We start from the raw sequence: 22,987 nt of genomic DNA, 5'->3' as shown, positions 1-22,987 counted from the left end.
GCCTGTATTGAGGGAGTACTACATTGTCAAAGCTGCTGTCTTTTGGATGAGGTGTTATACTGAGGGCCTCTAAAAGGACATGAAATATCCCATAGTCTGAATTTAAGGAAGTGTGTCCTAGCCAATATTTGTTAGCATCACATATGATCTGGCCGTTATCACATTGTGAGAATTTGCTGCGTATATATTGGCTGCTGTGTTTCCTACATTGATTGATTGATATTTATTGTCACATGTACCGAAGTACAGTGAAAAATATTTTTCTGCGGCCAAGGGAACATACACTATATGTACATAGTAGACAAAAGAATAATCGACAGAGTACATTGACAATGATACATCAACAAATAGTGATTGGTTACAGTGCGGAACAAGGGCCAAACAAGTAATACATGAGCAAGAGCAGCCTAGGGCATCGTGAATAGTGTTCTTACAGGGAACAGATCAGTCCGAGGGAGAGTCGTTGAAGAGTCTAGTAGCTGTGGGGAAGAAGCTGTTCCTATGTCTGAATGTGTGGGTCTTCAGACTTTACAATTGTGACAGGACATCAACAAGTACTTCAGTGTCTGTAAAGTCATTCTAAGATTGTGACAGACACTATAGAAAATTATTTTTCTAATGATTGACTGGAGTTTGATACGCCAAGCTGAGACAGAGCAGTGTTTCCCTAAGTCATGATGGTCAGACAAATAATGGGATTACTGGTTTCAGCAATATTTTTGTAGGTGGATTTGGGCCTGAATTTCCTCAGAGTGGCAGTCCGACTAAGATTGCCACTCCGCTCCTAGTTTTTAAAACATTTTTTTTCATCATGTCTCACCCGACCTTCCAGCTCAGGCCGGGCAAAGTCAGAGTAGTGCAGCACGTCTCCAGAGCCAAGTGTTGAAGTGCAGCTCTGTCGGACGCAAGGAAGCCACACACCCTTTTATTTTACAGCACTAGTTGCCATAAATCAGGTAAATTAAAGATCCAGTGAGGTTTCAGGGTCCTTGACAGATCAAGACGAAGTGTATAAGACAAGTGGTATGATTTGTGGTGTTGGGCCAGGCCTGGGTGGGGGAGGGTGAGGGAGGGTCAGAGTCGGGCCTCAAAGAGTGGTTTAGAATCTTTGCTGTCAGATGTACAATTACTACTGGAATCCTTTGATCAAATAATATTTTCTCCTGACCGGTCAGACCTCTTGCACCTCCCGTAAACTGGCGCTCATTCTAAACTTTGCTGCCCGAATCCTACCTCACACCTGTTCCAAGCTCACAGCTTCTCTAAGTCTTCCTTCTTTAAGACACTCCATAAAATCTGCCTCTGACTGAATATTTGGTCATCTGGCCTAATATCTTCTTATGTGGCTCAGAGTCACATTTTATCTGATAAAGGCTCTTGTGAAGTGCCTTGGGATGTCTTGCTATGTTAAAGGTGTCATATGAATGCAAGTTGTTGTTGCAGTGCGCTAGTCTGAGTCATTGGAACATCTCAGTTTCACACAAGAGAATATTGCAGCTGAATTAGGTCTGGGATATTGAATGACGTTTTTATGTGCATCACTTTTGCAGGTCCTATTTTTCGGATTTGGGTGGCTTTTCTTCATGCGTCAGTTATTCAAAGACTATGAGGTAAATTTCCAAGTGCTACAAAGTCAACTCGAGGTGGCTATTTTTCATATGACTAACGTCCAAAATGAGTTCCATTATGGTTTGGATTGTTATCGGATACAATGTGCTCCTCAGATTATTTTTGTCTTGCGTTGGTTGTACCAAGAACAAAGAACAAAGAAAATTACAGCACAGGAACAGGCCCTTCGGCCCTCTCAGCCTGCGCCGATCCAGATCCTTTATCTAAACCTGTCACCTATTTTCCAAGGATCTACTTCCCTCTGTTCCCCACCCGATCATATATCTGTCGAGATGCATCTTAAATGATGCTATTGTGCCCGCCTCTACCACCTCCACTGGCAAAGCGTTCCAGGCACCCACCACCCTCTGCATAAAAAACTTTCCACGCACATCTCCCTTAAACCTTCCCTCTCAAACCTTGAAATCGTGACCCCTTGTAATTGACACCCCACTCTTGGAAAAAGCTTGTTGCTATCCACCCTGTCCATACCTCTCATAATTTTGTCGACCTCAATCAGGTCCCCCCTCAACCTCTGTCTTTCCAACGAAAACAATCCTAATCTACTCAACGTTTCTTCATAGCTAGCACCCTCCATACCAGGCAACATCCTGGTGAACCTCCTCTGCACCCTCTCTAAAACATCCACATCCTTCTGGTAATGTGGCGACCAGAACTGCACGCAGTATTCCAAATGTGGCCGAACCAAAGTCCTATACAACTGTAACATGACCAGCCGACTCTTGTACTCAATACCCCGTCCGATGAAGGCAAGCATGCTATGCCTTCTTGACCACTCTATCGACCTGCATTGCCACCTTCAGGGTACAATGGACCTGAACTCCCAGATCTCTCTGTACATCAATTTTCCCCAGGACTCTTCCATTGACTGTATAGATCTTCCAAAATGCAACACCTCGCATTTGCCTGGATTGAACTCCATCTGCCATTTCTCTGCCCAACTCTCCAATCTATTTATATTTTGCTGTATTCTCTGATAGTCCTTCTCGCTATCTGCAACTCCACCAATCTGAGTGTCATCTGAAAACTTGCAAATCAGACCACCTATACCTTCGTCCAGATCATTTATGTATATCACAAACAACAGTGGTCCGAGCACAGATCCCTGTGGAACACCACTAGTCACCTTTCTCCATTTTGAGACACTCCCATCCACCACTACTCTCTGTCTCCTGTTGCCCAGCCAGTTCTTTATCCATCTAGCTAGTACACCCTGAACCCCATACGACTTCACTTTTTCCATCAATCTGCCATGGAAAACTTTATCAAACGCCTTACTGAGGTCCATGTATATGATATCTACAGCCCTTCCATCATCAATTAATGTTGTCACTTCCTCAAAGAATTCTATTAGGTTTGTAAGACATGACCTTCCCTGCACAAAACCATGCTGCCTATCACTGATAAGTCTATTTTCTCCCAAATGTGAATAGATCCTATCCCTCTATCTTCTCCAGCAGTTTGCCTACCACTGACGTCAAGCTCACAGGTCTATAATTCCCTGGATTATCCCTGCTACCCTTCTTAAGGGACAACATTAGCAATTCTCCAGTCCGCCGGGACCTCACCCGTGCTCAAGGATGCTGCAAAGATATCTGTTAAGGCCCCAGCTATTTCTTCCCTCGCTTCCCTCAGTAACCTGGGATAGATCCCATCCGGACCTGGGGACTTGTCCACCTTAATGCCTTTTAGAATACCCAAAACTTCCCCCTTCCTTATGCCGACTTGACCTAGAGTATTTAAACATCCATCCTTAGCCTCAACATCCGTCATGTCCCTCTCCTTGGTGAATATCGATGCAAAGTACTCATTAAGAATCTCACCCATTTCCTCTGACTCCACGCATAAATTCCCTCTTTTGTCTTTGAGTGGGCCAATCCTTTCTCTAGTTACCCTCTTGCTCCTTATATACAAATAAAAGACTTTGGGATTTTCCTTAACCCTGTTAGCCAAAGATATTTCATGACCCCTTTTCGCCCTCTTTATTGCTCGTTTGAGATTTGTCCTACTTTCCTGATATCCCTCCAAAGCTTCATCAGATTTAAGTTGCCTAGATCTTATATATGCTTCCTTTTTCATCTTAGCTAGTCTCACAATTCCACCCGTCATCCATGGTTCCCTAATCTTGCCATTTCTATCCCTCATTTTCACAGGGACATGTCTGTCCTGCACTCGAATCAACCTTTCCTTAAAAGACTCCCACATTTCAAATGTGGATTTACCCTTAAACAGCTGCTCCCAATCCACATTCCCTAGCTCCTGGCGAATTTTCTTATACTTGGCCTTTCCCCAATTTAGCACTCTTTCTTTAGGACCACTCTCGTCTTTGTCCATGAGTATTCTAAAACTTACGGAATTGTGATCGCTATTCCCAAACTAATCACCGACTGAAACTTTAACCACCTGGCCAGGATCATTCCCCAATACCAGGTCCAATATAGCCCCTTCCCGAGTTGGACTATTTACATACTGCTCGAAAAAACTCTCCTGGATGCTCCTTACAAATTCTGCTCCATCTACGCCTCCAACACACCATGAGTCCCATTCAATGTTGGGGAAGTTAAAATCTCCCATCACGACCACCCTATTGCTCCTACATTTTTCTATAATCTGTCTACATATTTGTACCTCTACTTCACGCTCGCTTTTGGGAGGCCTGTAGTAAAGTCCCAACAATGTTACTGCACCCTTCCTATTTCTTAGCTCTACCCATATTGCCTCAGTGCTCGAATCCTCCATCGTGCCCTCCTTAATCATAGCTGTGATATCATCTCTGACCAGTAATGCAACTCCTCCACTCCTTTTACCTCCCTCTCTATCCCTCCTGAAGCATCTATACCCTGGGATATTTAGTTGCCAGTCTTGCTCTTCCCTCAACCAAGTCTCCGTAATGCCAATGACATCATATTCCCAGGTACTAATCCAAGCCCTAAATTCATCTGCCTTACCTGCTACACTTCTCGCATTGAAACATATGCACCTCAGACCACCTGTCCCTTTGCGTTCTTCATCTCTTCCCTGTCTACTCGTCCCCTTAGTCACATTGAGTTTATTATCTCGTACCTTACTGGCTTTAGTTGCTGCCTCTTTACTGACCTCTAACTTCCTAATCTGGTTCCCATCCCCCTGCCACATTAGTTTAAAACCTCCCATGTTTGAAATTCTTGGGATTTTGTGTGTAGTAACTTTTTTAAGTTTTCTTTTTCTTCGTGCTCTAGAGAAATATATTTGAAAAGCAGGAAAATTATGTTGAACACAATTAGTGTCTTAGAATGTTTTATCACCCTAGGGAGGGTGCCCTAGGGAGGGTGAACTCTTCCTCTTCGTGCGCGAGGCTCACCCTCATACAGTTTAAGGTGCTGCACAGGGCACACATGACCGGGACAAGGATGAGCAGGTTCTTTGGGGGTGAGGACAGGTGTGTTAGGTGCTCAGGGAGCCCAGCAAACCACACCCATATGTTCTGGGCATGCCCAGCGCTGGAGGAAATTTGGAAGGGCGTAGCGAGGACGGTGTCGAGGGTGGTAGGATCCAGGGTCAAACCGGGCTGGGGGCTCGCAATATTTGGGGTGGCAGAGGAGCCGGGAGTGCAGGAGGCGAAAGAGGCCGGAATTCTGGCCTTTGCGTCCCTGGTAGCCCGGCAAAGGATTCTCCTTCAGTGGAAAGATACGAGGCCCCCAATCGTGGAATCCTTGATCAGCGATATGGCAGGGTTCATTAAATTGGAGAGGGTGAAATTTGCCTTGAGAGGGTCGGTACAAGGGTTCTTTAGGCGGTGGCAACCGTTCTTAGACTTTCTGGCAGAACGATAGACATTGGTCATTGGCAGCAGCAGCTCGGGGGGGGGGGGGTTTACTTTATTTTTGTTTATGTTATTTACACTGGAAGGGTCTGAGGGGGTGTATATACCTGTTGTCTTAAGTCGGGGTGTTAATGTTAATTTATTATTTACGTACAGTGGGGGAGGGGTTTGGGGGGTTGCTTTTTTAGATTGTGTTTTGTACTTAACCCTGTTGGGTTCTTTTTTCTTCCTCATTTTGTTATTGGTATTTTATGAAAACCTTTAATAAAAATTATTTTTAAAAAAAGAATGTTTTATCACATTAAGGGCACTATATAAATTATTGTTGAACATATTGAACCTTGGTGCACAGTTAAAGTCTCCATGGTTTGACCACACTTGGAATACTGTGCACAGTTAAACTATAGAACCATAGAATTTACAGTGCAGAAGGAGACCATTCGGCCCATCGAGTCTACACCGGCCCTAAGAAAGAGCACCCCACTTAATCCCATGCCTCCACCCTATCCTGGTAACTAACCTCTTGGACACTAAGGAGCAATTTATCATGGACAATCCACCTAACCTGCACATCTTTGGACTGTGGGAGGAAACTGGAGCACCCGGAGGAAACCCACGCCGACACGGGGAGAAAGTGCAAACTCCACACAGACAGTGACCAAGGCTGGAATTGAACCCGGATCCCTGGAGCTGTGAAGCAGCAGTCCTAACCACTGTGCCACCGTGCTCTCCATATTTTGAAAAGGATATAGAAGCACTGGGGAAAATGCAAAAAAGATTTACAAGAATGATACCAAAACTGATGGTTATACCTATCAGTATAGATTGGGCAGGGCAGAATTAATATTTAATAAATTCAGTAGACTATCTTTCTCCCCATTTTAAAGGTTTTCTTCACAGATTGCACATGTAGATCATGCTGCGTGAGATTAATCATTATTCTCAAGGGTTAGAGTTTCTGATTATACTGAATACTAGTAATACATCAAACCAATGTCCATCTGTGCCCCTTCGGGAAATAAACCTGCCCTCCTTACCTGGTGTGGCCACTATGTTACTCCAAACCCACACCAGCACAGCTGACTTTTAATTTCTCTTTGAATTAGCCTAGCAAGCCATTCAGTTAAAGGTAACTAGAAATGTGTGATAGAAGCAGCCTCGCTAGAAACCACCACGCATAAACAATTTGGTGATGAGGTGAAGTGACGTGGGTGAGGGCTTGTGTGAAGCCTAAATGCTGACATAGACTTTTTGGGCCAAATGGCCTGCTTCCGTAATGTAAATTCTTTGCGATGGGTTTATAATGGTAAAATTGCCTACCTGTCCTGCTACCAGCAATAATTGTCACCTTTAAGCTGAATAACACCATTTAGCCTGTTTTAATACTTTCCTACCAAGAATAGCAGCTGTCTGCATGTTTTCATGGCTGGAAGCTACTGTCCATTGCGCTACACAGTGTTAAATATTGTCTCCTTTGTTACAGGTGAGACAGTATGTTGTCCAAATGGTTTTCTCAGTGATGTTTGCCTTCTCCTGCACTATGTTCGAACTCATCATCTTCGAGATTCTGGGTCTTTTAAACAGCAGGTGAGCGAGCATTCCTTATCTCCATTTTAGGATAATGTAGGAATGCATCTCCTATTGGATCAATCCAAGAACATTCTTTCTGTGCTTTTCCAATTGTACATGAAGGTTGTTGGGTATTTTTGAGCTAATTAGAATTAATTCTCTTCACCAGTACAGCTAACCAAAGTAAGTTCCTTGCCATAAGACCATAAGACATAGCAGAATTAGGCCACTCGGCCCATCGAGTCTGCTCCGCCATTCAATCATGGCTGATATTTTCTCATACCCATTCTCCTGCCTTCTCCCCATAACCCCTGATCCCCTTATTAATCAAGAACTTATCTGTCTCTATCTTAAAGACACTCGGTAATTTGGCCTCCACAGCCTTCTGCGGCAAAGAGTTCCACAGATTCACCACTCTGGCTGAAGAAATTCCTCCTCATCTCAGTTTTAAAGGATCGTTCCTTCCGTCTGAGATGGTGTCCTCTGGTTCTAGTTTTTCCTACAAGTGGAAACATCCTCTCCACGTCCACTCTATTCGGCCTCGCAGTATCCTGTAAGTTTCAATAAGCTCCCCCCTCATCCTTCTAAACTCCAACGAGTACAGACCCAGAGTCCTCAACCGTTCCTCATACGACAAGTTCTTCATTCCAGTGATCATTCTTGTGAACCTCCTCTGGACCCTTTCCAAGGCCAGCACATTCTTCCTTAGATACCGGGCCCAAAACTGCTCACAATACTCCAAATGGGGTCTGACCAGAGCCTTATACAGTCTCAGAAGTACATCCCTGGTCTTGTATTCTAGCCCTCTTTTTTTTTAAAAAATATATTTTATTCAAGATTTTTTTGGCCAAACATAACAGTACACAGTTTTTCTTTTAAACAACAATAAAGCAATATAAATAACAGTGGCCAATTTTAAACAAATAAATAAATTATATATAAACAGAAACAAAAACAAAACTAAATGGCAACTGCCTTGTCAAAAATAGCTACTCTCCAAAGATACAATCCAACAGTCCAATATACATTACCTTATTCTAGCCCTCTTGACATGAATGCTAACATTGCACTTGCCTTCTCTTTTTTTTTCAAAATAATTTTTATTAAAGGTTTTCATAAAATATCAATAACAAAATGAAAAAAGAACCCAACAGGGCTAAGTACAAAACACAATCTAGAAAAGCAACACCCCATACCCACCCCTCCCCCGTACATAAATAATAAATTAACATTAACACCCCGACTTAACACAACAGGTGTATACACCCCCTCAGTGTAAATAACAAAAACAATAATAAAGTTAACCCCCCCCCCCGAGCTGCTGCTGCCATTGACCAATGTCTATCGTTCTGCCAGGAAGTCTAAGAACGGTTGCCACCGCCTAAAGAACCCTTGTACCGACCCTCTCAAGGCAAATTTCACCCCCTCCAATTCAATGAACCCTGCCATATCACTGATCCAGGATTCCACGCTTGGGAGCCTCGCATCTTTCCACTGAAGGAGAATCCTCTGCCGGGCTACCAGGGACGCAAAGGCCAGAATTCCGGCCTCTTTCGCTTCCTGCACTCCCGGCTCCTCTGCCACCCCAAATATTGCGAACCCCCAGCCCGGCTTGACCCTGGATCCTACCACCCTTGACACCGTCCTTGCTACGCCCTTCCAAAATTCTTCCAGCGCTGGGCATGCCCAGAACATATGGGTGTGATTTTCTGGGCTCCCTGAGCACCTAACACACCTGTCCTCACCCCCAAAAAACTGGCTCATCCTTGTCCCGGTCATGTGTGCCCTGTGCAGCACCTTAAACTGTATGAGGGTGAGCCTCGCGCACGATGAGGAAGAGTTCACCCTCCCCAGGGCATCTGCCCACATCCCTTCCTCAATTACCTCTCCCAACTCCTCCCACTTACCTTTTACCTCCACCACCAAGGCCTTCTCCTCCTCCTGCATCACCTGGTAAGTTTCTTCCCCACTCCCACCCATCCCCCCCCCCCCCCCCCCCCCCCCCCCCGAGAGCACCCTGTCCTGTGTGTCGCAGTAGTCGTGGGAATTCCACTACCTGCCGTCTGACAAACGCCCTTACCTGTAAGTACCTGAAGGTGTTCCCCGGGGGGAGCCCGTACTTCTCCTCCAGCTCACCCAGGCTCGCAAACTTCCTGTCCACAAACAGGTCCCCCAACTTTTGTATCCCTGCCCTGTGCCACCCCGCAAACCCTCCACCTGTTCTTCCTGGGGCGAACCGGTGGTTCCCCCGTAATGGGGTCCACGCCGAGGCCCCAACTTTCCCCCTGTGCCGCCTGCACTGCCCCCAAATTTTGAGGGCAGCCACCACCACCGGGCTCGTGGTATACCTCCTTGGAGGGAGCGGCAGCGGCGCCGTTGCCAGCGCCCCCAGTCTCATACCCACACAAGACGCCGTCTCCAACCTCTTCCATGTAGCTCCCTCCCCCTCCATCACCCACTTGCGCACCATCATCGCATTGGCGGCCCAGTAGTACCCACAGAGGTTGGGCAGCGCCAGTCCCCCCCTATCTCTACTCAGCTCCAGGAACACCCTTCTCACCCTCGGAGTCCCTCGCGCCCACACAAACCCCATTATACTCCTGTTAACCCGCCTGAAAAAAGCCTTTGGGATAAAAACGGGGAGGCACTGGAACAGGAACAAAAACCTTGGGAGCACCGTCATTTTGATTGACTGCACCCTACCCGCCAAGGACAGCGGGTTGCTCCTGGCCACCTGGACCGCCAAATACCTGAAGCTCCTCTCTGCCCTTTTTAGTGGGAGCTCGCCAATCCCTCTCTCCTGGTCCCCTGGATGAACGATGAACAGCTCGCTCTTCCCCATATTGAGCTTGTACCCCGAAAAGTCCCCGAATTCCCTAAGAATCCTCATTACCTCTGGCATTCCTCCCACTGGGTGTGCCACATATAGCAGCAGGTCGTCCGCATAAAGTGACACCCTATGCTCCTCCCCACCCCCCTCCAGTTCCTTGACGCCCTCAGTGCCATAGCCAGGGGTTCAATCGCCAGTGCGAAGAGCAGGGGGGACAAGGGACACCCCTGTCTCGTCCCTCTGTGCAACCGAAAGTACTCTGACCTCCTGTTTGTGGCCACACTCGCCATCGGGACCTCATACAACAGCCTAACCCATCTTGACAAACCCCTCCCCAAACCCGAACCTCTTCAGCACCTCCCACAGGCACCCCCACTCTACCCTATCGAAGGCTTTCTCAGCGTCCATCGCCACCACTATCTCCGCCTGCCCCTCCCTCGCCGGCATCATGATAACGTTCAAAAGCCTCCGCACATTCACGTTCAACTGTCTCCCCTTCACAAACCCTGTCTGGTCTTCATGGATGATCTGCGGCACACAATCCTCAATCCTCGTGGCTAAGACCTTCGCCAGCACCTTGGCATCTACATTTAGCAAGGAAATCGGTCTATAAGACCCACATTGCAGGGGATCCTTGTCCCGCTTCAGGATCAAGGAGATCAGTGCCCGGGACATCGTCGGGGGTAAAGCCCCCCCTCCCTTGCCTCATTGAGGGTCCTGACTAACAGTGAGCCCAACAGGTCCATATATTTTTGATAGAATTCGACCGGGAAACCATCTGGCCCCGGTGCCTTCCCCGCCTGCATGCTTCCTATCCCTTTGATCAGCTCCTCCAGCCCAATCGGGCCCCCAATCCTGCCACCAGTCCCTCTTCCACCTTTGGAAACCTCAGTTGGTCCGGGAAGCGGCCCATCCCTCCCTCCTCCCGTGGGGGCTCAGATCGGTACAATTCCTCGTAAAAGGCCCTGAAGACCCCATTGATGCCAACCCCACTCCGCACCACACTCCCTCCCCTGTCCTTAACTCCCCCGATCTCCCTAGCTGCGTCCTGCTTCCGAAGCTGATGCGCCAGCATCCAGCTTGCCTTTTCCCCATACTCGTAAACCGTCCCCTGGGCCTTCCTCTACTGCACCTCCGCCTTCCTGGTGGTCACCAGGTCGAATTCGGCCTGGAGGCTACGCCTCTTCCGCAACAATCCTTCCTCGGGCTCCTCTGCATACCTCCTGTCTACCCTCACCATCTCCCCCACCAGCCTCTCCCTCTCCCTCCGCTCCTTGTGGGCCCTAATGGAGATCAGCTCTCCCCTCACCACCACCTTCAGTGCCTCCCATACCATCCCCACTCGGACCTCCCCGTTGTCGTTGGTCTCCAAGTACCTCTCTATACTTCCTCGGACCCACTCGCTCACCTCCTCGTCCGCCAACAGCCCCACCTCCAAACGCCACAGTGGGCGCTGGTCCCTCTCCTCCTCCATCTCCAAGTCCACCCAATGCGGGGCGTGGTCCGAATGGCTATCGCCGAATACTCAGTATCCTCTACTCTCGCTATCAGCGCCCTACTCAAAATGAAAAAGTCGATTCGGGAATAAGCCTTATGGACATGTGAGAAGAATGAAAATTCCCTAGCCCTCAGCCTTGCAAATCTCCAAGGCTCCACCCCTCCCATCTGGTCCATAAACCACCTCAGCACTCTAGCCGCCGCCGGCTTCCTACCCGTCCGAGACCTGGAGCGATCCAGTGCCGGATCCAGCACCGTGTTAAAGTCTCCCCCCATTATCAGACCCACCACTTCCAAGTCTGGGATCCGACCCAACATACGCCGCGTAAAACCCGCATTGTCCCAGTTCGGGGCATACACATTGACCAGTACCACCCTCTCTTCCTGCAACTTACCACTTACCATTATTCACCTACCGCCATTATCTGCCACAATGCTCGATGCCTCGAATGACACCTTCTTTCCCACCAAGATCGCCACCCCTCGATTTTTGGCATCTAGCCCCGAGTGAAACACCTGACCTACCCACACTTTCCTCAATCTTACCTGGTCTGCCACCTTCAGGTGTGTCTCCTGAAGCATAACCACATCCGTCTTGAGCCCCTTCAGGTGCACGAACACGCGGGCCCGCTTAACCGGCCCATTCAGTCCCCTTACATTCCAGGTTATCAGCCGGATCAGGGGGCTACCCTCCCCCGCCGACTAGCCATGACCCCTCCTCGGCCAGCCACGCGCCCACACCCGGCCCGTTCCCCACAGCAGCATACCCCCGTCTCGGACCCCCCCCACTCGCTCCAGCTCTTCCTTAACAGCAGCAGCAACTCGATTTCTCTCCCCCTCCCCCCCGGCTTTGACCCATCTTAGCTGATTTACGCCCCCCATTGCACTTCCGCAAGTCAGCTGACTCCTGCTGACCCCGGCCACTTCCACCTCTCCTTCGACCCCTCCCATTGTGTGGCACAGCCTCCTCTCCCATTCCCCATCCATAGGCTCTCCCCCTTCCGTTCTAAGCGGGGGAAACAACCCTCGCTTCCCCACCCCGGCCCCGCCCCCTCCAGTCTTCAGCGCGGGAAAAAGCCCGCACTTTCCACCTACCAGGCCCCGCCACCTCTGACGCAGCTCCTTTTGCAGGCCCGGTCCCCTCACCCCCGACTCGGGCCTCCCCCTGCCCCGCGGGGCCCCGTCTCACCGCCGTCCACCCCCCCCTGTTCTGTTTACCTACCCCCATCCAAGAGCCCCCCCGACCAACCCAACCAAAACAGTGCCCAACCCGCCCCAACCACCCTCACCAACCCGAAAGAGAAAAACACAGAGAAAAAGAAACCCGGAGCAATACAAAGGCCCCCCCCCTCGAGAAAAAAATAAATAAACATAACATATCAACCGCAGCCCCCAATCGCCCATCCCGACCCTCAATCTGTGTCCAACTTCTCAGCCTGAACAAAGGCCCACGCCGCCTCCGGAGACTCAAAATAATGGTGCCGGTCCTTGTAGGTAACCCACAGTCGCGCCGGCTGCAACATGCCAAACTTCACCCCCTTCCTGTGCAGCACCGCTTTCGCTCGATTGTACCCGGCCCTCCTCTTCGCCACCTCCGCACTCCAGTCTTGGTATATTCGAACCTCCGCGTTCTCCCACCTGCTGCTCCTCTCCTCCTTGGCCCACCTGAGCACACACTCCCGATCGACGAACCGATGGAACCTCACCAGCACCGCTCACGGAGGCTCGTTAGCTTTGGGCCTCCTCGCCAGCACTCTATGGGCCCCTTCCAGCTCCAGGGGCCCCTGGAAGGACCCCGCTCCCATCAGCGAGTTCAACATGGTGACCACATAGGCCCCCACGTCCGGCCAGCCCCTCCGGGAGGCCCAGAATCCGCAGATTCTTCCGCCTCGATCGATTCTCCATCTCCTCGAACCGTTCCTGTCATTTCTTGTGGAGCGCCTCGTGCGCCTCCACCTTTACCGCCAGGCCTAAGATCTCGTCCTCATTGTCAAAGATTCTTTTGTCGAGCCTCGCGGATCGTCACCCACGGGCCGTCTGTGTCTCCAGCAGCTTATCAAGAGAAGCCTTCATCGGCTCAAGCAGGTCCGCTTTAATCTCTCTGAAGCAGCGCTGGATACCCTCCTGCTGCTCCTCCGCCCACTGCATCCACGCTGCCTGGTCTCCGCCCGCTGCCATTTTGTCCTTCTTCCCTCGCACCTTCTTCGGGTCCACCATCACCTTTTTTGTCACCCCTAGTTGAAGCCATATACTGACGGGGAGCTGTTATAGACTCCTCCCCACACCGGGAAACGTCGAAAAAGTGCCGTTGGGGGCCCTGAAAAGAGTCCAAAAGTCAGTTTTTGCGGGAGCCGCCGAATGTGTGACTTAGCTCCGCATAGCCGCATTCAGAAGTCCGCACTTGCCTTCTCAACGGCCGACTGAACCTGCACATTGCTAGACTCATTGAGAGAAAATCTGCAAGGTTACGTGTAACAAGGTTCCATAAACAGCTGTGTGATAATGACTAGATGATGCTTTTAATGTTGGCTATGGGGTAAATATTGACCAACACACTGGGGAGAAATTCCCTTCTCCTCTTCAAAATACTGCCATGGGAGTTTTCCCATCCACCTGAACATTTTTTAAATTCATTTGTGAGGTATGGACATCACTGATAAGCCAATATTTATTACCTTCTCTAATTGCCCTTGAGAAGGTGGCTGTGATCTGCCACCAAATTGCAGTTGTCCATGTAGTGTAGGTACACCCACAATGCAGTTAGGGTGGGAGCTCCAGGATTTTGACCCAGTGACAGTGAAGGAACAGCGATATAATCCCAGGTCAGGATAGTGTGTGACTTAAAGGGAAACATGCAGGGTGTGGTATCATCCTTGGCATGATCAAGGAGTTGGGATTGAAAGTGGTGGGATTGAAAGGTGCTTTCAAAGGAACCCTAGCAAGGTTGCTGCAGTGCGCCTTATTACTGATACATACTGCTGCTCAAAAGATGACAATGAAACACCATTGAACATGTCCACCCGCCTACAAATATCTCTGTCTCTCCAGATATTGAATCCATGGTCAATAAGGCCTGGTGGGAAATCTGAGTTTCCCTGAATGGGCGAGAGAGCGGAAGTTCATTTTGGTCTACCCTTCAGCTGATGGACTATCCTTCAAGCTTAAGAGTGTTGATAATTATAGGATTCTCATACTGAACAGATCCAGCCTTGCAATCCCTGTAAAACCACAGGGCCTGTGAGGAGAATACAGACTGGCCTGATTCAATGTTGAGCTAATTAAAGGAGGGGCCCTCTCTGACCCAATCTCTTATAAACCTAACCCCCTTGGAGCCCGGGAGTTACAGTTCAGCCAATTTCAAGGAAAGCTTATTTTTCTTCCATATAAATGATCTGAGCATCCCATTGATTTCCTTTATGACCCTGGAAGACAACAAGATTGTCAGCATCTGTGAAGAATACAATAACCTAGGCAACACATTTATCTTAATTAACTCTATCCTGCCCGACCACAATATCGGCAAAGACGACCGACAGAGCAGGTGCCACCTAATGCAATTAATGGGGGGGAAATTTGCCCCATACAAATGTTTATAGGAGGGGTAACCACAATATCCAGATAAGTAAACCCTGAAGGGGGCCACTTAAATGGAAAATCAGGCAGGTCTGCCTCTGAGCCCACCCAATGGCAGAACCTTGAAGACTTTGAAAATTGATTTTGTAGCCCGAGAAATGCTAAATCTATCCACCACATTAATAATAGCGGGAACAGAAACGTCTGGCTTGGATACAAGCAGGCTCCCACCCCCAATTCTTGGCCACAAACAGATCCTTGAAGAAGGCGATGAACAGCTTCCGCCTGGAGCAGACCCCTCCCTCCGACCCTCTGAAAGCATACTTAATCTTTTCCAATCTCAGAAATTCTGCCATATCCCCCAGCCATGCCAGGGCCCCAGGAGGCACTGCCGATTTCTATCCAAGCACGACTCGTCGCCAGGCTATCAGAGAGGCGAAGGCAAGTCATCCACCCTCTTCCCGTCAAGAATCTCCGTCAAGTCCAACACCCAAAAATGGCTACCAGTGGATGCGGCTCCAGCTAATCCCTATGATCTCCGACATGGTCTCAAAGAACGAGACCCAGAACTCAACCAATTGTGGGCAGGACCACAACATGTGCGAGTGATTCACTGGCCCCCTTAGACACCATTCACACCTGTCCTCTACACCGGGGTAGAACCCACTCATGCGCACTCTAGTCAGGTGTGCCCAATGGGCTACTTTAAATTGTATCAGGCTCAGCCTGGCTCAAGAGGAGGTGGAGTTTACCTGAGACAAAATCTCACTCCAATTCCTCTTCCCTCTTCCCCTTTATTTCCTCTAATGGAGCCTTCCCTCTCTCCAGCAACCACCCATATATATCAGATATCTTCCCTTCTCCCAACTCGACACGAGATAGCATCCTGTTCATCAGTATAGGTCTTGGTAACTGAGGGAACAAAGAGAGTTCTTTGCAAAGCCCCTTGAGAGTTGACATTTTTTCATCATCTCCTCCAGTCCCTCAAACCTTCCCCAACAGACCCCTGAACCTCTCAACCCCCTCCCTCTTCCAAACCCTGTACGTTACACCCATCCCCAATGGTGCAAACCTATGGCCGCAATCTGGCGGCAATACTGACATGCCCCCCAATCTAAAATACTGCCTGAATTGGTTCCAGATTCTTGGAGACGTTGCCACTACCGGGCTCGCTGTGAATCTGGCTGGAGAGAAGTGGAGAGGGGCAGTAACCAGCACCCTTAGACACAACCCTACATAGGAGGCCTCCTTCACCTGCCTCCACCCTGACCCCAGCTCCCCTAACGCCACTTGCATCTTCGCAATGTTTGCCGCCCTGTAACTTAACATTAGATTTGGTAATGCCAGCCGTCCCAAACACCGCTCCCACTGCAGGAAGGCTCTTTGAATCCTGGGAGTCTTACCCGCCCACACAAAGGCCGAGATTAACTTGTCCACCGTAACAAAAAAAGATTTGGGGAGGAAGATCGGGAGAATGGAACACAACTAAGAATCTCGGCAGAATGTTGATTTTAATCGTCTGTACTGAACCCGCCAATGAAAGCGGGAGGGCATCCCACGTCTTCAAGTCCTCTTTCACCCCCTCTACCAGACTGGCCAAGTTCAATTTGTGCAACAGGGCTCAGTCATGAGCCACCTGAATCCCGAGGTTTCTAAACTCCGTCTTGGCCAGCTTGAATGGCTGCATTCCCAAACCTACCCCCTTCCCAGAGGGTTATCCGAGAAAATTTTGCTCTTGGTAACATTGAGTTTGTATCCTGAGAAGGATCTTAACTTCCCCAGCATCTCCATTATCTTTTCTACACTAGATAGGGGGTCATAAACATACAACAACGGATTGTCCACATGAATGGACACGGCATGCTCCCTTACCCCCTCTCTCAATACCTCTCCACCCATTCGACAACCTAAGCGCGATGGCCAAAGCTTCAATTGTTAGCGCGAACAATAACGGGGACAATGGGCATCCCTGCCGTGTGCCCCTGTACAGCCGGAAATACCCCGTCACTCTGGACATGCATTGGGAGCGCTGTACAACAGTCTCCGAATTTCAAGGACAAACTCAGCTCTGTTGGTTGCTGATGCGAGCCTCAATTTGATCAATGTTTATTCACCCATCTGCTGAAGTGTTTGTTATCATGTGGCTGTATGTGATTCAGTAAACCAGACTACAAGGTGCCCTGTCTGTTCCCCGAGTCGCATTACATTGACTTAGAAATTGGGCAGATAAAGAGATAATCTGGACCACATTGGTCAGATAAATACACAATCTTGAGTCACACTGATCAGATAAAAACACAGTCTGGGTTATTTGGGGTAGATAAAACCAAAATCTGGGCCAAACTGATCAGATAAAGACGCATTCTGCTTTGAGACATCGTTTTGCAGTGCAGGAATATTCACTGCATCTAACCTTTGTTGTCTTCCAGCTCGAGGTATTTTCATTGGAAGTTGAATCTATACATCACCCTCGTGGCACTTATTTTTATCGTCCCTTTCTACATTGGCTACTTTGTGGTCAGCAACATTCGACTTTGTAAGTAGTTTCAATCATATCACGTACCCGAGATAATACTACAATGCATATTTATTAGCACAATTGCTTCACAGCTCCAGGGTCCCAGGTTCGATTCCCGACTTGGGTCACTGTCTGTGCGGAGTCTGCACGTTCTCCCCGTGTCTGCGTGGATTTCCTCCGGGTGCTCCGGTTTCCTCCCACAGTCCGAAGATGTGCAGGTTAGGTGGATTGGCCAGGCTAAATTGCCCTTCGTGTCCAAAATTGCCCTTAATGTTGGGTGGGGTTACAGGGTTATGGGGATAGGGTGGGAGGTGTGCGGTTGGGTAGGGTGCTCTTTCCAAGAGCCGGTGCAGACTCGATGGGCCGATTGGCCTCCTTCTGCCCTGTAAATTCTATGAATCTATGAAAACATATTTAATTTGTATATTTTGAAGTAAGTCGAGCTATAATTTTGCTTTAGAATGTGCTAATTTCCCAGCACTTGGTACAGTTGCCAAGGTGCCTCATCCTGATGGTAGCTATCCCGATTATTAATTATCATCCCGATAGATTTTATTGAAACAGATTAATTGCTGTTAGTTTAAATCCATCATTGAGGCCTGGACATTAATGTTGATAATTTGCAACATTGTTCAACATTCAATTCTCCGCTTCCCATTGAATTGCGAACAGGTGGAGAATATGGCGCAAGGGAAAACCGCAATTTGTGCCGCATGTCACCGGGCCCATGCAAAACCGTCATCTGCCTGGATGTAAATCTCATTAGCAGGTTGGACACTTCATGCTCCACCTCTCTCAGTGTGAAGTCGCGCAGGCATGAATTGGTGCAAGTATTTACAAGTCGGGCATTGCGCCATGACTGCTTTTGGCGAACGAGAAGGTTAAAAAAGCCTCAAAAAACTGTCGGGCTTGCTAGAGGCTGGCTGCCTGGGCCGGTGGGGAGTGGCGAGGAACGATTTGGTGTCAGGTCCGTGGACTTGGGGTGCCCCCGTAAGATCGGGGTGGCCTGGCTCAGACCGCTGCTGTATAGGGTAGCATGGTAGCATTGTGGATAGCACAATTGCTTCACAGCTCCAGGGTCCCAGGTTCGATTCCGGCTTGGGTCACTGTCTGCACATCCTCCCCGTGTGTGCGTGGGTTTCCTCCGGGTGCTCCGGTTTCCTCCCACAGTCCAAAGATGTGCGGGTTAGGTGGATTGGCCATGATGAATTGCCCTTAGTGTCCAAAATTGCCCTTAGTGTTGGGTGGGGTTACTGGGTTATGGGGATAGGGTGCAGGTGTTGAACATGGGTGGGGGGTTCTTTCCAAGAGCCGGTGCAGACTCTTGAATGGCCTCCTTCTGCACTGTAAATTCTATGAAAAGTATGTGATTCAAATGCATACCTTTGGTGCTACTTACAGGCTCCTGTCTGTTCACAATGCTTTTTTAAAAAAATATGTTTATTCTAAATTTTTCAACAAATATTTTCAACCCCCCCCCCCTCCCCCCGGAACAAAAAAGAAAAGAGAAGGAACAGAACAAAACATAAACATATCAGTCCAACATAATACAGAACTTGTACACTGGGTTCCTCCCGCACATACTGACTCTCCCATATGTTTATGCTTTTCCTTTTTCAAGCGCCCCCAGGAAAACCCCCTTCCCCGCCCACCCATATACCACCACCACCCCCCCCCCCCCCCCCGCCCCCCCGAAAGAGACCCCCCCCCCCCCCCTGGGTTTCTGCTGCTGCTGACCGACCTCCATCTAACGCTCCGCGAGATAGTCTAGGAACGGTTGCCACCGCCTGAAGAACCCCTGCGCAGACCCTCTCAAGGCAAACTTTATCCTCTCCAGCTTGATGAACCCTGCCATGTCATTTATCCAGGCTTCCACACTGGGGGCTTCGCGTCTTTCCACAATAGCAAGATCCTCCGCCGGGCTACCAGGGACGCAAAAGCCAGGATACCGGTCTCTTTCGCCTCCTGCACTTCCGGCTCGTCCGCCACCCCAAATAGTGCTAGCCCCCAACTTGGCTTGACCTGGACTTTCACCACCTTAGACATAGTCCTCGCAACACCCCTCCAGAACCCATCCAGGGCCGGGCATGACCAGAACATATGGGCGTGATTCGCCGGGCTTCCTGAGCACCTCCCACATCTGTCCTCCACCCCAAAGAACCTACTCAGCCTCGCCCCTGTCATATGCGCTCTGTGAATAACCTTAAACTGTATCAGGCTAAGCCTGGCACACCAGGAAGAGGAATTAACCCTACTCAGGGCTTCAGCCCATAGACCCTCTTCAATCTCCTCCCCCAACTCCTCCTCCCATTTGCCCTTCAGCTCCTCTACCAAAGCCTCCTCTTCTTTCATCTCCTGATATATCGCCGAAACTTTGCCCTCTCCGACCCATACACCCAAAATCACCCTGTCTTGAATCCCCTGTGCCGGGAGCAACGAGAATTCCCTCACCTGTCGCCTCACAAACGCCCTCACTTGCATGTACCTGAATGCGTTTCCCGGGGGTAGCCCAAACTTCTCCAGCGCCCCTAGGCTCACAAACGTCCCAGGCTGTTCACACTGCTGACTGCTCACTGTGTCCTGTGACTGTTCAGAGAGCCTCTGATGATATGGGAGCCCACCTGCCTGTCCCTCTGGAAACCCTCCAACCCCAGGTTTTAATCAAGGGGATTTGCTTGATCAAGCTCCCGGCCCACCAGGTATTGTCATTCCTCAGTGCACTCCTCTGAAGCGCGGCCCCACTACAAAGGATGCAGGGTATTAGCTGAGCTCACCCCAACCAAAGGACATCTGCACTGTGGCCTATGGAGTGCTCTCTGGCACACTGTCCCTCTCAAAGCAGAGGCCTTGTCAATGACCCCACCCCTCAGGATTACGAACTGTCTCCTCGTGAGGCTGGCAGCGCTGACTGCCTCTTCCACCACCTCCCAGGTGCTCTTCAGGAGGGCACGTTTGAGTCTGCAGACCATCCTGGGAAAGAGGGTGTTCCTTCTGTCCTCATTGGCATCAAACAGTGGGTCCACTTCAGACTCCCGAAATCGGTTCTTGCTGATAACTAGTTGGAGCAAAGGCATTGGGACTATTTTGCTGAAATTGGAATTGGAGGTGTAACATTCAGTGTTCCCTCTAAGCTGCTCAGCCAAGCAAAGCTTTCTACACAGGCCATGCACAAACCCAGCTCCTAAAGTTACCGCTCATGCACACCCATTCAAAAAAACTGGAAAGATGACTTAAATCACCTGCACATCGCAAAAGCAAATTAAAGGTGTTCGTTGATAGCAAATTCCTAACTGCACTTGAGTGGTGACTATGTTTGTGGACCATCCCAACAGTTGCATGGAGAGAATGGAGAAGGTGGGGTTGTTCTTGGATTGGTGAAAGTGATGGGGAGATTTGAGAAATGTGTTCAGTACCATAAACGGTTTTAATCAAGTAAATAAGAATAAACTGATTCCATTGGGCAGTAACCAGAAGACACAGATATAAGGTTGTTAACAAAAGAACCAGAGAAAAGAAAGAAGATCAGGTTAACAAGAATGATCCCTGGAATGAAGAGCTTGGCATATGAGGAACGGTTGTGGACTCTGGGTCTGTACTCGATTAGAAGGATGAGGGGGGAATCTTATTGAAACTTACAGGATACTGCGAGGCCTGGATGGAGTGGACGTGGAGAGGATGTTTCCACTTGTAGTGAAAACTAGAACCAGAGGGCACAATCTCAGACTAAAGGGGAATTTCTTCAGCCAGAGGGTGGTGAATCTGTGGAACTCTTTGCCGCAGAAGGCTGTGGAGGCCAAATCGCTGAGTGTCTTTAAGATAGAGATAGATAGGTTCTTGGTCAGGGGTTATGGGGAGAGTGCAGGAGAATGTGGATGAGAAACATATCGACCATGATTGAATGGCGGAGCAGACCCGATGGGCCGAGTGGCCTAATTCTGCTCCTATGTCTTATGTTTTACACAACGAGTTATTATGATTTGGAATGCACTGCACGGTGGAAGTAGATTCAATAGAAATCTGTCAAAGAAGAATTGGATAAATACTTGAAGAGGAAAGATTTGTAGGGCTATTAGGATATAAATTAGAGTGGGACTATATGGATAGCTTTTTCAAAGAGCTGATGTAGGTATGATGGTTGAATGGCCTTGCGTGCTCTATTACTCTGGTAATAACCTGTATCTTTTCTTTAGTACAGAGAAAGAGATTCCTGTTTGCATGTGTCATTTGGTTGGCATTCATGTACTTTTTCTGGAAGCTTGGAGATCCTTTTCCCATCCTAAGCCCAAAACATGGTGAGTCCATTTCAATTTTCTGTGAAGATGATTTATGGCATTATAATTTCACCAATAATATACTGAGGAAAGGTTGATTTTACAATTGAAAACTAGCTGCACAGTTTTTACAAAAACATCTGATGGATTGAACTGCACTTTCGCAGCCATGAAGGGACGATGGAGGAAATTTAGTTAAACCTCACCATTGATTCCCAACTCAAAGCCCAGTCTTTTTTTTTTTAATAATTTTTATTCAAAATTTTTCACAGATTATCACAACAGAAAATAGAACCCCCCCTTTACACAAATAATAAAACAACAAGAACAAAAGCGCATAAATAAACAAATAATCGTTAAACAGTAAACAATAGTGCATCCCCTACTAGACACGAACTTCCCCCCCCCCCACCCCGGGTTGCTGCTGCTGACCATCTCCTAACGCTCCGCCAGGAAGCCTAGGAACGGCCGCCACCACCTGAAGAACCCTTGCACAGATCCTCTTAAGGCAAATTTCACCTTCTCCAATTTAATAAACCCTGCCATGTCGTTAATCCAGGATTCCACGCTTGGGGGCCTCGCATCCTTCCACTGAAGCAGAGTTCTTCGCCGGGCTACCAGGGACGCAAAGGCCAGAATACCGGCCTCTTTCAAAGCCCAGTCTTTTATGATAAGCGTTCCACCCTCTTGTATATTTGCCAGTGTCCCTGCGCCGATTTATTATGTTCTTGAGTAGTTGTCGGCATTCTGCAGTCCCATGGTAACATTTCTAATTTACCCCCTCCTTGACTTGCATACAGCTGAGAGAGCAGGCATGTGACCTGATCTGCTGTTGCTTCCCCACAGTGATAGGTCGGTGGGCAAGAACATAGCAGATGGAATTTAGTGAGAAAATATGTGAAGTTATTCACTTTGCTGGGACGAACAGAAGTGCAAATGATGAGTTAATGTCCAAAGGAACCTAGGTGTCCTTGTACACAAGTCACTGCAAACTAGCATACAGGTGCAGCAAGGAAATAGGGAAGCAAATCATATGTCATCCTTTTATTTCAAGAAGATTTGAGTACAGGAGAAAGATGTCTTGCTGCAGTTCTACAGAGCCTTGGTGAGACCACACCTGGAACATTGTGTACAATTTTGGTCTCCTTATCTAAGGAGGGACACACTTTCCAGAGAGAAGGTGAAACAGTTCAAGAAGGCAGCTCACCCCACTTTCTCAAGGGCAATTAGGAATGGTCAATAAATATTTGCCCAGCCAGAAATACCTACATCTCGTGAAATAATTGAAACAGAGTTCA

General features: G+C 48.7%; 1 protein-coding gene across 2 annotated transcripts in view; it reads left to right on the top strand.

Annotated features, from left to right (window-relative positions):
* LOC140391505 (Golgi pH regulator) overlaps window positions 1-22,987 on the top strand; it is a 74,147-nt gene that overhangs the window by 2,953 nt on the left and 48,207 nt on the right. For both annotated transcript variants that reach the window (XM_072476043.1, XM_072476044.1), the window contains exons 2-5: window positions 1,551-1,610; window positions 6,915-7,018; window positions 17,330-17,436; window positions 21,609-21,710. In XM_072476043.1, coding sequence (XP_072332144.1) covers window positions 1,551-1,610; window positions 6,915-7,018; window positions 17,330-17,436; window positions 21,609-21,710 — 373 coding nt within the window. The remainder of the gene's footprint in view (window positions 1-1,550; window positions 1,611-6,914; window positions 7,019-17,329; window positions 17,437-21,608; window positions 21,711-22,987) is intronic.

Source organism: Scyliorhinus torazame, chromosome 15, assembly GCF_047496885.1.
Source record: "Scyliorhinus torazame isolate Kashiwa2021f chromosome 15, sScyTor2.1, whole genome shotgun sequence".
NCBI classification, from domain to species: Eukaryota; Metazoa; Chordata; class Chondrichthyes; order Carcharhiniformes; family Scyliorhinidae; genus Scyliorhinus; species Scyliorhinus torazame.
Note: the sequence above shows the minus strand (reverse complement) of the source record. Positions and strands in the feature narration are given on the sequence as shown.